General features: G+C 40.6%; 1 protein-coding gene across 32 annotated transcripts in view; it reads left to right on the top strand.

Moving 5' to 3' along the window:
- Nucleotides 1-16,186, top strand: part of LOC124254078 (A disintegrin and metalloproteinase with thrombospondin motifs adt-1-like) — a 51,964-nt gene extending 35,778 nt beyond the window's left edge. For 6 of the 32 annotated variants that reach the window (XM_046687927.1, XM_046687926.1, XM_046687922.1 and 3 more), the window contains 12 exons: nt 723-926; nt 1,318-1,515; nt 1,927-2,130; nt 3,028-3,201; nt 3,751-3,945; nt 4,300-4,566; nt 4,961-5,146; nt 6,561-6,749; nt 9,821-10,018; nt 10,418-10,544; nt 11,701-11,778; nt 13,905-16,186. In XM_046687927.1, the coding sequence (XP_046543883.1) occupies nt 723-926; nt 1,318-1,515; nt 1,927-2,130; nt 3,028-3,201; nt 3,751-3,945; nt 4,300-4,566; nt 4,961-5,146; nt 6,561-6,749; nt 9,821-10,018; nt 10,418-10,544; nt 11,701-11,778; nt 13,905-14,034 (2,150 nt within the window). In that variant the 3' untranslated portion in view covers nt 14,035-16,186. Of the gene's footprint in view, nt 1-722; nt 927-1,311; nt 1,516-1,926; nt 2,131-3,027; nt 3,202-3,750; nt 3,946-4,299; nt 4,567-4,960; nt 5,147-6,560; nt 6,750-9,820; nt 10,019-10,417; nt 10,545-11,569; nt 11,596-11,700; nt 11,808-13,904 lie in introns of all 32 variants that reach the window. The other 26 variants (XM_046687924.1, XM_046687938.1, XM_046687941.1 and 23 more) reach the window with 18 other exon arrangements.
- The last annotated feature ends 380 nt before the right edge of the window (nt 16,187-16,566 follow it).

Below are 16,566 nucleotides of genomic sequence, written 5' to 3' on the forward strand. Positions count from 1 at the left end.
AAAAGTGAAACTGAACACAGAACGATGTTGTCAAAAGAGAGACAGAGAGCAGGCAGATGCAAGTGATATGTGTTGAGTACTCTCGAAGCTCCTTCTGTAATATGACCGTGTCTTAGTGCTGTGATCATTGCTGTTATCATTTTAATGATTGTATAATTTACTTGAAAGACGAATAGCCTTTCATTCAACTTGATGAAAAATAATAATAACAATAGTCCATTTGTCATGCGCATTTCTCCATGCACAATGCATGCTCTGTGTTACTATTACCCCAAATAACCCAAGCTGCCTCTTAAGCGCCAGAAGGTTATCGTCACATGACTTTATTCCAACAGGTACCCATTTTCTGCTGAATATACAGAGGCAATTTTGAACAAACTCACTTGCCTAAGGTGAGACCACATGTATCACATGAATGCTTCGTTGGGGCAGGACTGAAGTCCTAGAAACTCTCAGGAGTCAAGCTGCCAAACACGGTCACACATGTAGGGACTTCATCTGATTAGTGACCTGAGCTCTACGCACAGGACCACACGCCACCACAAAGTCTGATTAAAATCTGATTTTTCATTACAAACTATCTTCAAAACCACATGTCGGAATCTTACTCAACAGCTGCCAATGATGTCAAGCGCTGCACTTAGACGTGAAGAGTTGTGTTCCTGCCAATATCGTGTTGTCATAAAGGATTTGTTGCCCTGAACGCATAAGTTCATGTACTGTTTCAGACACAGCAGTAAACGGGAACTGGGGGGAATGGTCACAGTGGAGTGGTCCCTCCTGTCCTGCCACGTGTGGTCCTACAGCCAATCGAGACGTCACCAGATCCAGGACCTGTTCTAACCCAGCTCCCGGCAATGGTGGCGCTTCCTGTCCTGGTCAAAGAAGCGAAACTGAAAACCGACAGTGTGGACCAGCTACCTGTGGTATGTACACCGACTTTATTTTGGACTTTGGTTATTTGTCCACATAACGGTTATGCCACGTTACAACTGACATAGAGTAACCTGTACCATGCATCACTGACGAGCTGACTGACTGATTGACCTACTACCTAAAGTACTCAATGACCACACTCAACTTCAGAACGAAAAGTAGTGTAAAGCTACATCTGGTGTATCCACACACATATCAGTCGTTCAACTTGATTACTGTCTGTTACCTTTATAGATAAGGTTTGTTGGGAAGTTGTAGTTGGTAACTATTGTAATCCTCTTGTAGGAATATCATAGTTCTTTGAATTATAAAGTCTTTGTTCATAACAGGATTGTGTTTATGCTTAATTTCATGTACATTTAAGATCATGTACTGTTTCAGACACAGCAGTAAACGGGAACTGGGGGGAGTGGACACAGTGGAGTGGTCCCTCCTGTCCTGCCACGTGTGGTCCTACAGCCAGACGCGACGTTACCAGATCCAGGACCTGTACTAACCCAGCTCCCAGCAATGGTGGCGCTCCCTGTCCTGGTCAAAATAGCCAAACTGAAACCCGAGAGTGTGGACCAGCTACCTGTGGTATGTACACCGACATTATTTTGGACTTTGGCTATTTGTCCACATAACGGTTATGCCATGTTACAACTGACATAGAGTAAGCTGTACCATGCATCACTGACGAGCTGACTGACTGATTGACTTACTACCTAAAGTACTCACTGACCACACTCACTGACCACACTCACTGACCACACTCAGATTCAGAACGAAGAGTAGTGTAAAGCTACATCAGGTGTATCCACACACATATCAGTCGTTCAACTTGATTACTGTCTTTTACTTTTGTAGATAAGGTTTGTTGGATAGTTGTAGTTGGTAACTATTGTAATCCTTTTGTAGGAATATCATAGTTCTTTGAATTATAAAGTCTTTGTTCATAACAGGATTGTGTTTATGCTTAATTTCATGTACATTTAAGATCATGTACTGTTTCAGACACAGCAGTAAACGGGAACTGGGGGGAGTGGTCACCATGGAGTGGTCCCTCCTGTCCTGCCACGTGTGGTCCTACAGCCAGTCGTAACGTCACCAGATCCAGGACCTGTACTAACCCAGCTCCCAGCAATGGTGGATCTACCTGTCCTGGTGTTAACAGTCAACGTCAGACCGAACAGTGTGGATCAGCTACCTGTGGTAAGTACGGAATGATTTCATCTTCATTATATTAACTCTATGGAATTAGTTTTGGTGACAATTATGAGACACCCCCGTAACTGCACGTCTGTATATATGAAACCCCGGAGACTCTCGTGATGTTGAGTGTGGGCCGTCGACGGGTGGTATGTGCGCCAGTGACCTGTTATCCATACTTCATTATAAAATATCCACTCATCTAACATATATTTGTGAAAGCTGCTCTAGCTGAGTGGGTTAGATGACTGACTTTGTGTGCTGGTGATTACTTGCCTGAGAGTGAGGGTTCGAATCCCGGATGGACTCAACCTAACAAAAGTATTAGAATCGGTACTTTACGGAGAAAGTGTAATCCCAAATATAACATATGTTGTATGTCAGACTGCCTTCTGTCATGGAAGTTCCGCTCAAGTGGCATACAATGTAGACTGTCAGATTGGAAGTGCAATATTGCCCTGCAGTAAAACATGTATTCAACAGATCAATATTTTCTGTGAGTATGATTTTACGCCGTTTGTAGCAATATTCGAACCATATCACGGCGGGGGGCACCAGAAATGGCCTTGACATGTTATACCCAGGTGGGTTAAGTGTGGCGAGAGGGCGCTTCAACCACAAGGTTACCAAAGATTACAGTCTTGTCTGATTTACAGTACATTGCCATCAAGGATTCCATGGGAGGAATCTTCATAAGCTACAGACCAGGGGCTCCTATCACGAAGCAAACCTTTACTAAGGTTAACCTTAACTCCCATTCTTTAACATTGCACTAAGGTTATCTTAGTGACTTACGATCACCTTAGTGCTTTGTGACAGGAGGATCTGCCTGGATTAGCTTCTGAATCATCAACAGAGCAGGATTACGTAATTTGACCTTGACATTTCTGGTCGTTACAGTTGGTGGTGGAGTGTCTGATTGGGGCAACTGGAACGACCCCCCCTGCCCCGCCACTTGCGGCCGTGCCGTCTACCACACGCAAAAACGCTACAGAACATGCAACACTGGCAACACCTGCACGGAGACGTTAGAACAGAGCCAGAGAATTATTTGTATGGACAGTTTTTGTCCAGGTGAGTGAAAATTGTCAATTCTTTAAGAATATGCAGACTCATGTCAACGCACCAAGAAAAGTTAAACCAAATATTTCAGTTACACACGTATATCCTATCCCTCCACCGAAATATGGAATCATCGAAGGGACATTGTCGCATTGCTATTTTGTCGCCAGTAAAAAAACAATCAATAATATTAAAAACATACATTAAATCGAAGCAATGCGACGTCACATTTGAACCATTTTGTCGAATTCGATATTTTACTTTTACTCTAAACAAAGAGCGTTCATGTGATAAAATAAATAACAAAATCAGAGTGAGACAATTTTCTACTTTGATGTGTATAATTGGACCTGTGACGTCTTTGGGTTCTCTTTGTAAACTCGTTCTAGGTTATTCTGAGAATTTAACTGATAGAAGGATTCAGAAATAAAATATAATATGCATAAATATACAACATGTAATATATTACATCTATGACATATAGGGGCATCTGACGTGCAGTTCAGGCTGCAAGAAATAATTGAGTTAGTTTTATGTGGTAACAACTTGCTTGTTGTCCAGTTAATGGCGGCTTCACACAGTGGAGCATGTGGACCACAACACGACCGTGCAGCGAAACATGTGGCCCTAGCCTCACGAAGACTCTAGTCCGTACACGCACCTGCACCAACCCAGCCCCGTCGTTCGGGGGAAGTGCTTGTACGGGCGACACCCAGCAAACCTCAGTAGAAAACTGTAACTTACCAGTGTGTGGTGGTGAGTTAAGACAATGTTTTGAATATTATAAAATTGATTGTAAAAATTGTAATGGTGCCACCCTTAATTATCGTCATATACATGAGTGAGTGAGTGAGTTTTACGCCGTACCCAGTTAGATGACGGCGGTCTGTAAATATACCAGTTTGGACAAAACAATCCGGTGATCCACAGCATGAGCGATGATCTACGCAATTGGGATACGATGACATGTGTCAACTAATCCAGCGTGTTTGACCATACGATCCTGTTAGTTGCCTCTAACGACAAGCAGGGACTACTCGGTCAATTCTAATCTTAAGAACGAGTTAAATGTAAAACTGGTATGTACATGTGAAGATCTGTATGTTGCAGCTATTCAGTCCCAATTACAGAGTCAGTCAGCCGGTCCTGGTGGGTCTGTTGTCTTTGAAGCAGTCTTGAGCCAAGACAACGCTGTGGGGTACTGGCAAAGGAATGGAATCACACTGACTAATTCATCCAAAACGCTAATCGAATCTATTGGGAAGACCCAGAAATTGACGATCTCAGATGTGGAGGCGTCTGACGTAGGCAACTATTCATTCGTCGTAAACGGCGAGACGACAACGGCTGCGCTCACACTTCGGTCCACTGTCCCTGGTACGCATATAACTACCTGATTTTATTATATAGCCACCGCTTTTCAGATACCGTGAAATAGTTCTGGATTTAATATTTTCCTCGGGTATATCTCCCAATTTTTAGTTCGTAAGTGATTCAAAATTCATCTTACGCGTTGACATTAAGTGAAATACGGCTACACCCCTACAGTAAGCTACGTATACAAACTATAATATCTAGCCCTGGCATTACTAAACAATCAGCTACGTATACAAACTATAATATCTAGCCCTGGCATTACTAAACAATCAGCTACGTATACAAACTATAATATCTAGCCCTAGCAATACTAAACAATCACAACTACCATGCGCTTGTGTGATATCTGCTGTGATTGGTTACTTTGATACGATGATGTTGAACGTTGTTGCAGTCGATGGCGGCTTCAGTGAATGGGCCACGTGGACGAGTGGTCAGTGTTCAGTCTCTTGCGGCAACGGGTTGACGACGGATACAAGAAACCGCACGTGCACTAATCCTGTGCCTCAGAACGGAGGTCAGCATTGCTCAGGGCCGACGACAGACACGAGAACATCCCCTTGTAACAGGACGTGTACAGGTGGGGTTAACTACAGCAATACCAGTTACCTTAACACATGAATGTAAACTGTCACAATACAGTTCACCTCTATATGTAACTGTAGTCTAAACTGTCACAATACAGTTCACCTCTATATGTAAATGTAGTCTAAACTGTCACAATACAGTTCACCTCTTTATGTAAATGTAGTCTAAATTGTCACAATACAGTTCACGTTGACATGTAGAGTTTGACTAAAATGGAGGTTAAGCTGTCACAATACAATTCACGTTGACAGGTAGAGTTTGACTAAAATGGAGGTTAAGCTGTCACAATACAATTCACGTTGACATGTAGAGTTTGACTAAAATGGAGGTTAAGCTGTCACAATACAATTCACGTTGACATGTAGAGTTTGACTAAAATGGAGGTGAATCTGTCACAATACAATTCACGTTGACATGTAGAGTTTGACTAAAATGGAGGTGAATCTGTCACAATACAATTCACGTTGACATGTAGAGTTTGACTAAAATGGAAGTTAAGCTGTCACAATACAATTCACGTTGACATGTAGAGTTTGACTAAAATGGAGGTTAAGCTGTCACAATACAATTCACGTTGACATGTAGACTTTGACTAAAATGGAGGTTAAGCTGTCACAATACAATTCAGGTTGACATGTAGAGTTTGACTAAAATGGAAGTTAAGCTGTCACAATACAATTCACGTTGACATGTAGAGTTTGACTAAAATGGAAGTTAAGCTGTCACAATACAATTCACGTTGACATGTAGAGTTTGACTAAAATGGAGGTGAATCTGTCATAATACAATTCACGTTGACATGTAGAGTTTGACTAAAATGGAGGTGAATCTGTCACAATACAGTCTACGTTGACATGTAGAGTTTGACTAAAATGGAGGTGAATCTGTCACAATACAATTCACGTTGACATGTAACAGTGGAATACACTACAGCATCACCACAGGTGGGCTGTACTATCACAACGGCACAGAACCCGTGAACATCCGGGTTAGAATTGGTCTTCAACAACCCAAGCTTGTCGTAAGAGGCGACTAACGGGGTCGTGAGGTCAGGCTCGCTGACTTGGTTGACACATGTCATAATATCTCAATGCTTAGATCGATGCTCATGCTGTTGATCACTGGATTGTATGGTCCAGAGTCAAGTATTTGACAGCCGCCCTATAGCTGGAATATTGCTGAGTGAGACGTTAAAAACCAACCAACCCACAACAACACAGTGTACGTAAATGCTGTCAAAATACAGTACATACTTACCCATTCCACGAACACCCGGTGTCATCACTGATTTACCATGATCCAGTCATCACTATTGGTCCACTGGGCCTTGCAGGCAGATGATAGACACCAGATATGCTATGGAGGATGAAGTGTGAATTCAATCTTCAGTTTATTTCAAATTTCAGTGAGTGGGGGATACACCCAGTGGAGCGGCTGGGTCGGGGGGTCGTGCTTGGGCCCATGCGATCAGGGAACACAGACAGACACTAGAACTCGCTCGTGCACGAATCCTAGACCACAGAACGGAGGTCTGCAATGTGCTCCACCGTCTTCAGAGACGAGGACAACGTCGTGTGTAATGGCCACATGCGCAGGTAAGTTACTGACTGACTGAGTATGGTTTTACGCCACTTTTAGCAATATTCCAGCAACATCACGGCGGGGGACACCAGAAATGGGCTTCACACATTGTACCCATGTGGGGATTCGAACCCGGGTCTTCGGTGTGACGAGCCAACGCTTTAACCACTAGGCTACCCCACCGCCCCTGCAAGTTAGTTAACCATCAAGTACTACGTATAGGTAATACATGTACGGTGAAATGTAAAGTAGTACGTATAGCTAATACATGTACGGTGAAGTGTAAAGTAGTACGTATAGGTAATACATGTACGGTGAAGTGTAAAGTAGTACGTATAGGTAATACATGTACGGTGGAGTGTAAAGTAGTACGTATAGGTAATACATGTACGGTGAAGTGTAAAGTAGTACGTATAGGTAATACATGTACGGTGAAGTGTAAAGTAGAACGTATAGGTAATACATGTACGGTGAAGTATAAAGTAGTACGTATAGGTAATACATGTACGGTGAAGTGTAAAGTAGTACGTATAGGTAATACATGTACGGTGAAGTGTAATGTAGTACGTATAGCTAATACATGTACGGTGAAGTGTAAAGTAGTACGTATAGGTAATACATCTACGGTGAGGTGTAAAGGAGTACGTATAGGTAATACATGTACGGTGAAGTGTTAAGTAGTACGTATATGTAATACATGTACGGTGAAGTGTAATGTAGTACGTATAGGTAATACATGTACGGTGAAGTGTAAAGTAGTACGTATAGGTAATACATGTACGGTGAAGTGTAAAGTAGTACGTATAGGTAATACATGTACGGTGAAGTGTTAAGTAGTACGTATAGGTAATACATGTACGGTGAGGTATAAAGTAGTACGTATAGGTAATACATGTACGGTGAAGTGTAAAGTAGTACGTATAGGTAATACATGTACGGTGAAGTGTAAAGTAGAACGTATAGGTAATACATGTACGGTGAAGTGTAAAGTAGTACGTATAGGTAATACATGTACGGTGAAGTGTAAAGTAGTACGTATAGGTAATACATGTACGGTGAAGTGTAAAGTAGTACGTATAGGTAATACATGTACGGTGAAATGTACAGGCGCGATACTAGACAGGTACTGTGAGAAAATAGACTTTTATACTAAAAATTAAAAGTAGGTAAACAACCTACCCAGTTAGAGTAGATAGCAAGATGCCATTTAGAAAGTGATCAAATGTAACATATACTACCCATCAAAAGTTTAGACTCACTTAAAGCGCTCATTATATATAATGCATATATATATATGGTTACATCGAAGATGAATTTTTCCACCAACTTGGGGAACCAACTGCGCAAACCTTATGCAAATTAACTGCACGTGGATCATGCATCAAATTGCTGAAAAGTCGGTGCAAATATCGTGCATGTGAACAGCTGCGTTTTGGTGTAAAGTTTTGTTAAGAATTCGCCAATTTTCACTGAGTTTCATCATTTATTGAACTAATGACAATAATCTTTTCAACGTTACGAATTCGTTTTACAATACATCAGTTCATGTGTAAACAGTACCTTTAAACTGTATGGAATATTTATAATCTATTCTACCATGGCTACGTGAAATGCTCGAATTTGATTGGTCAATCAAAAAATCAGACGGTATCAAATTTGGATTGACAATGCGTCTGATTTCACGGCACTTCACTGCGCACGTATACATCACTGCCGCACTACTTCAGCTTGGCCACCAACATGACTAATATCAACACAACAGACGTGATGGAAATGCTGATAAAACATTTATTAAAACTCGAAAAATATAATTGTACGATTTCTCCTCCACAATTATTAGGTAACCTCACTATCATAATTATTACCTTCTATTATAAAAATATTCAAACTCAATTACAATACACAGCCCCAAACATAAACAAACAATATCTAACATATAAATCAGAAAACCTAATCTATCCCTATTTGTGCAGCAAAACGTTCGTAAACATTTGCCTACCTGGTAAATGGTATATTTGTTTCCGTTTAGAATGGGAAATTTGCACGATAACGGTCAGGCATAACACCAAATTTATGCCACTCATACTCCATCATGTCCCGTTGCATCGTTCAAAATGTCAAAAATTGAACCACGAGAATTCCTCTCTCTGCCACCTTCCCAGCAAGGCTGTCACTGCTATGTTCGTACACTTTGTAGAAAGGTTGGCCACAATCCAGTCCCAGATGATGAGAACAATGTTCCAAGGAATCCCAAGTTAGTCGCATGTACAAAAAGCAGCACTGTCACTCTTTCGTTGCATGCCGGGATGGAGGCACGTGCGTGAAATCATGATCGACACTCGCCGGTCATAAAAATCAACAGTCATTGATGAGTTACAGGTCGTAGGTTATTCAGAAAAGGATCTATTCTTCGATTCTGCAGGGTTCAGATTCGACAGTCAGTCAAGTATTTTCCACTGTCACTTCAAAATTCAACCTTTCTCAAAATGTAAACACTGGCTCGTCCGCCATTTCTAACTGTTGCGCTGTCAACAACTACAAGAAAATAAGTAGGTCAGACGATTCCATTATAGTGTGGCCAAGGGGTACAGTAACACGGCACTTAGGTGCTGATGTACATATCATATAAACTACGCGTTCGGCTTCAAATGAAATTTAGAGACTATCAATTCGGTCTAACATTCATCTAATTTCCAAACACAGTACGTTTATCTCCTAACTTTAGAACTGTTGACCGGAGTAAGTGGCTACATTTACACTAGTGAGTCTAAACTTTTGATGGGTAGTACATTTGGGATTACACTTAATCAGTAAAGTACACATTCTAGTACTTTTGGGGGTTGAGTCCCATCTGGGATTTGAACCCACACTCCGAGTCAGGCACCAAAACGCCAGCTCACAAAGTCAGTGATGTAACCCACTCCGCCGATGCGGCTTCAACAAAAATGGAAGTCTGGCAAGTAGTAGAACCCACATGGCCGAAAGTTATGATTACACAATGCCACTGAGATGTCACTTACGGAGGAAGTGTAATCCTAAATATAACATCTTATACACTTTAAACGATGTTGACAACTATTTGCAGTTGATGGTGGAATGACTGATTGGGCTGCATGGGTCAACCAATCCTGCACGGAGACTTGCGGTAAGAGTGCCACGAGAACTGTGGACAGACACCGAAACTGCTCAAATCCAGAACCGAGGTATGGAGGGCGCCCTTGTACAGTCCATCCGTATGAATCTAAAGTGGTCAACTGCGGACTTGAGGACTGTCCGTCGACAGGTGAGGGGCTAATGTCGCTTGATGTGGAGATTAAGACACCTCAGACTCCAATGGTTTATGTTGCTAATTTTTCGATGAACATGGCGCTAGAATAGTGTCCGGTTGATACTTTGCCAGGCATAAAAAACGAACATTTCGCGCACGTTTCGTAACAGTGGTCTGTCAGAATGGTGTTTTTACACGGGACACAGTACTGGTTTGACACGTAACATATTCTTATGGTGACAACTAGTGTTGGTTTGACACGTAGCATATTCTTATGGTGACAACTCATGTTGTTTTGACACGTGGCATATTGTTATTGTAACACGTGGCGTTTGATTGTTTTGACAAGTGACATATGTTTGGTTTGACAAGTTGCATATTGTTCTGACATGTGACAAATTGTGTGTTGAGCAGGAAGTAGTTCTTCATTCACACTGGAGAGAGGCGGTTTGTACATTGGGCTGATCGCCGCAATCATCGCCATCGGAGTGTTCCTCATCATCATCATCGTCGCCTGCTGTCTGTGGAACTGTAGAAAAGAGTAAGTAGAGGGCTTCTGTCCGACATTTGCCTTCTCTTGTTTGTGTTTAGCTGAGCCCATGCGTTGTCAAATGTGAGACTGTGTTTAGCTAAGCTAATGAGTTGTCAAATGTTAGAGAGTTTTAGCTAAGGGCAAGTGTAAGTTCAGGTGGAGTTTGTTGCACTTAAACAGGGAAGATCTGGTAGGATATGATTTCGCTGGGATGGTGGTAGAGTTAAAGGTAGGCGTAAGGGTAGATGGATGTCGCCCAGAGACCTGGACTATGGGCTTAGGGCCACTTTTGGACTCCATACTCGCATTTAATTATCTTGTTCTGGTATATCATAAACGAAACAACATTTTATGCGTTGAACTGACTGAAATAGTTCTATTTGCTGCCTCGACTACTCCCAGCATGTTACTACCAAAATGGTGAGTGAGTGAGTTTAGTTTTACGCCGCACTCAGCAATATTCCAGCTATTTCACGACGGTTTGTAAATAATCGAGTCTGGATCAGGCAATCCAGTGATCAAAACAATTGGGAACCGATGACTTGTGTCAACAAAGTCAGCGACCGATGGTGTCACTCATATGAGCATGTTGTGTTCAAAGACTCCGGTAGTTTGAGAAAAACCAAATCGCTTAGAGACAACATAACGAGCAAATTCAAGAAAAAGTCATGATTGTGGAAGGTTATCATGTTTACGTTTTTCTCATCCACGGCTAAAGATATGGCGGAGTGTGTCAACTACAAATAACAGCATGCAGAGAATATGTCCAGTAGTGAAATAGTCTGTAGCGCTTTGAGCATGCATTATGATGTGGAATAGGCGCATTATAAATATGCATTTATTATTATCATCAGGGGTAGTGTAGTTTGAAAGATCCATGGCGTGACTGAAAATGACCAACTCTTAACGCACTACACCAGACCTCCCCACCTCAGTGAGACCTTTCACCTTCATACAATATCTCTATCCTTTTGTCTCGGAACCCACAAATGTGTATTTCAAGCATCTTTGTTTCGTTTCCTTGTCTGTTTCAGTCGATTGTCCAAGAAACATGGCAACTGTATGTCTGTTTTCTAATTCAGTAACTATATACTTGGCTTGTGTAAGCTGACATATAAACATGCATTGACGTTGCAGTTGCACGATAAACTTTATCTGATTTCAGAACCACCACGACAAAAGTGAAAATAAAAGATAATCATGAACTTCTGAAAATATATCATTTGGACAAAGACGCGTACAGGTTTTAGTTCAGTGATTAGTCCAGAGAAGGTATTCTATAACCCGGCTATATATATCAACACAACACCTTCAGGCGACTTCCGTCAGGTCAACCCTCAAAACAACATTGACGTGTTTTAATTACTCTTAATGCTGTGACGCTGAGATTACTTAAACACACTAGGCAAAAGGAATGGAATATATGTTAGGACCCTTACTTACGATATCTATCTTGACTATCTTGAAACAGTCTGTTACCCCATGCTTCAAAATTAACAGACAAGCTTTTACAAGTTGGAAATGGGAATCTGTTATTTTTGTTGCATGTCGTCAAGATGATCGGACTGCGGGATTGGTCAGGCTGTCCATAGATACTCTGACCTCTGGTGCAGATACAGAAGACCTTTTCGCAAAGCTCCCAGACATTTTTTCTTCTTTCTCGGTCATTGTCTTCCAGATACCCAGTTGGCTTTGAGCCATATCCTCAATACAATTATTATATTTTTCAAGCATTTGGGGACATCATTTAAGAATCCCGCCTGTTCAGAGATGTTATGTCTGTCTTAAAGGTTCCTATGGTTGTTCATGTTTGATGTTACTGGATTCGCCTGGAGATCAGCTATTAATTACCACTACACCAAACTGTTAGACGTTATATCGTTATGTTACTACTAATCTAATTATCAACTGTGACAATTATTAACAGTGTGACATGGCAGAGCCTCAGCAGACCAGAGTGCCCCTTCCCCATCTTTTCCCCTCACATAATGGAGATTGCCAAATGTTAGTCACCTGCCATGTTCTGCTCACCTCTTGCCAGTGATAACCCCAGTTCTCGCATTCTCACAAGACATGCTTCCTTCAGTTTAGTTCTCAAATACATTAACAAAATATTTGTCACATAAGCATCAACTCTGAAAATTATGTTACGATTTTAAATCCTCAGTTACCACGTCTTCATCTTTCATGCAACGCCATTCAGTATAACGGTAACACAAAAACCACGTGATGGCATCAGGCTTCCAGAACCAAGTGTGAACAAAGCCAATCGTGTCAATATACCTACAGCAGTTAAACGTAATTGATCATTATTGTTTCAAATAGTATACAAAAGTGTCAGTGTTCATTTTAAACAACATAAGCAGTCATAGTTGCTTTAAATGTGCATATTCTCTTTTGGTTTTATAACAATGCAGAGCCCGCACCTTATAATATCAACACAATATCACCTGTTTATAAAGTAATATCCCTTTCCGACCAATTCGACCACTTACAAACACGTCAAAGGGTGCACAGAGTATCAACCACACAGACAGCCATATACGAGTATTTAATGTCGCATACTAACTCCCAATATCACCTATACCAGCTAACAATAATTCGGCGCATGCACGCAAATATGTGTTGGTGAAGGTCGGTTAGTGAGTAGGGGTATCTTAGTGTCGGACAGTCATTAGGGGTATATTAGTGTTGACCAGCGATTAGGGGTATATTAATGTTGACCAGCGATTAGGGATATCTTAGTGTTGACCAGCGATTAGGGGTATATTAGTGTTGACCAGCGAGTAGGGGTATATTAGTGTTGGACAGTAATTAGGGGTATCTTAATGTTGACCAGCGAGTAGGGGTATATTAGTGTTGGACAGTCATTAGGGGTATATTAGTGTCGGACAGCGATTAGGGGTATATTAGTGTCGGACAGCGATTAGGGGTATATTAGTGTCGGACAGCGATTAGGGGTAACTCGGGGGTAATGTGTGCATTATCTGTCATGAATGCATTGATGAAATGTTGCATACATTATTTTCTACATGTTTAGGAGTGATGGAGATTGATTATACATATTATGGATGTACAACTTCTTTATCCTGGGAACGGCGACATAGATTCATCAATTGCTTGACAACATTGGAATCTATGTCGAAATGTCGCCTTTCACAGAGTAAAGAAGTTCATCATTCTACAGGTAGCTGGTCCCATGTCAATACGGTCAACACATTGTATTCATGATATCATCTTATCCTGCATGGTACCACGGGTACCACGCTGTCTGGTTTATGTTTGTCAAATCATCATGTGCTATCTATCATTGTGGCAAAGGGTTGTGCGTTGTGATATATGGCTTCAACTGTGTTATTCTGATTTCAGCGCAAAAGCCCACCAATACCAGGATAAGATGAATTCGTTTGACCTTGAAAGTATCTCTCGGCCCAATGGGGACTATGTACCACGAGGGAAGTACATGGACCCGTCTTTCAATGGAGGGGACAGGTTATGAGTTGTCAACAAGACGGTTCCTTTGTACAGACAATGGACAACGAATTGAAACCACTTGCTATTTCAGTGATCGGAACATGTTACCTGGTGCTCTTCACATCACAGGTGCTTCAGCAACACACTTACAAGGACAAGCTAATGCAAGCTGCTAACAGCGTGAGTGTGTATGGCATCGTCCGAGGTCATAATGTGTCCTGTTTTCTTATTTTCGAACGAAAGTGCATAAATAACGGAGACAAAATGGTAAGGTTACTGTGAACTATGATATTATGTCCTGTCAGAATATGATATCAAGGGTAACTATGTGCTTCAACTGCATGCAGTGTTTGCATTCATTCAACAATATTCCAGTATTCTTTTGTGTTCAGTGTCATTTAGCTATTGCCATATAAAACCTTGGGGATGTCACTTGTCATGACTTGGATACATGTCACAGTGCTAGATGTCACATGGGGTGCAACCAGGTCAGATGTGTGACGTGTTGTGTTGGTCATAGGTCAAACAGTCGTTATTCGTTAGCAAATTCACACATAATAAATGTGTGCCTCTGACAAATATAAATACGAGAAACAAGATGACATGTAGAAACACATGTTCCCCTAACAACTGGAAACACATGATACAAGATGTTCCTCTGACAACTAGAATTACATGATACAAGATGTTCCTCTAACAACTGGAAACACATGGTGCAAGATGTTCCTCTAACAACTGGAAACACATTATACAAGATGTTCCTCTGACAACTGGAATCATTATCCAAGATGTTCCTCTAACAACTGGAAACACATGATACAATATGTTCTCCTGACCAATGTAAACACATTACACAAACTGTTTCCCCTGACCAGTGGAAACACGTGACACAAAATGTTCCTCTGACCAATGGAAACACGTGACACAAACTGTTCTCCTGACCAATGAAACACGTGACACAAACTGTTTTCCTCTGACCAATGGAAACACGTGACACAAAATGTTCCTCTGACCAATAGAAACGCTAGATACTGGATGTTCCTCTGACAAACTAAGTATGTGATATTGTTGTGCTTCTGACAAATTGAACGTGATGCAAGATGTGATTCAGACCAGTAGAAACTTGTGATACGAGATGTTATAATCAAATGGAACACGTTCAATAGGAAGCGATTCTAGATTTTGGAAATACGTATTTCAGGATAAAAGTATTATCGATGATATTTTATGTTTGTTAATCAATCAATCTTTATTTCTTGTAGTGGAGGCCACAGGCCGATTCTACATTTACAGTTGATTATGAGATAGAATATGCAATATAAACAAATAGCATACGGTTCAGTTATGTTACAGTATGTACAAATGACTATCTATGTCGCTTATCATTACATACATACACTGCTAGTTTCTGGATTTACATCTGACATTAAAACATTAAATTTATGTACAGTAGGATTCAAATAGTATTTATTTGGCAAAATAGAGATCTTAGATGTTAGAATACATTACATACTGATAAAAAATGGTATTCGTCTTCAATATATCGTTCTTTGCATACAAGGCATGATCCGTCAACTTTAGTTTCTTTAATATAGTTTCAAACTCTAAATTGAGCAAACGCGGCCCTGAAGTTTGAAATAGTGATTTTTTTATATACAATTCTAGCCAAATGATGATTTAAAAGAGATATAGGTAGAGGTGCTATAGAGGGTTGCATGCCAATCCTGCTCATAAGAGAGTTTTAAGTATTATGCAAACACCGACATAGAATTTCTAACATTAACTACACATTGTTCCTCCCAAAGATAGCCAAATCCATACATATAAAGAATGTGTTTGATTTTAGGTATTTGTTATTTCCTATCTTGTATATAATATATGTCGCCGTTGGAGAAGAGTTCCCTCCCTGTACATTATATCTATGTTTGACCTGAGCATCGAGACTGGGTCAACATCGCTTGTGGATATACTCAGATTTAAATTTCAAAGACTTTGTCGTCATGATTGAACAATGTCCAGAATATTTTCATTATAGCAGATTGATGGATGATATTGCTTGTTGATATATGTGTAAAATATATGATGCTGTCATTATAGCAGATTGATTAATGATATTGCTTGTTGATATATGTGTAAAATATATGATGCTGTCATATTTATAAATCTTTAATTCAGAATGTTTTGTTTTGTTCTGATGGGTGGTTCATCTGCAGTAGAACACTATGAGCGTGACCTTTTTAAGTACTGAATACAGATTGATCGATTAAGTGGTTAAAGTATTACTGTACCCACAAGAATCTGATATTGAAGCTTCGTAGTTTGCGATACTTCAATACTGTTATGATTTGGTTCCAGCACATTCCTAAGAATCAACAAACATAATTGTGTTGTCTTGACCTCTGACGTGGCTGAATGTCATCGTATCCTAATGTCGTACATCGATGGTCACGTTATCATGTTCGTCATGATGTGTCTAGTCTAGGCCTACAAAGCTGGAATATTGTTGAGTGTGGCCACATATAGACTAACATCTCGTCTCTGAAATGAACATATTTTA

The sequence above is a fragment of the Haliotis rubra genome, unplaced genomic scaffold (genome assembly GCF_003918875.1).
Source record: "Haliotis rubra isolate DU_JTF1 unplaced genomic scaffold, ASM391887v1 Scf563, whole genome shotgun sequence".
Taxonomy (NCBI): Eukaryota; Metazoa; Mollusca; class Gastropoda; order Lepetellida; family Haliotidae; genus Haliotis; species Haliotis rubra.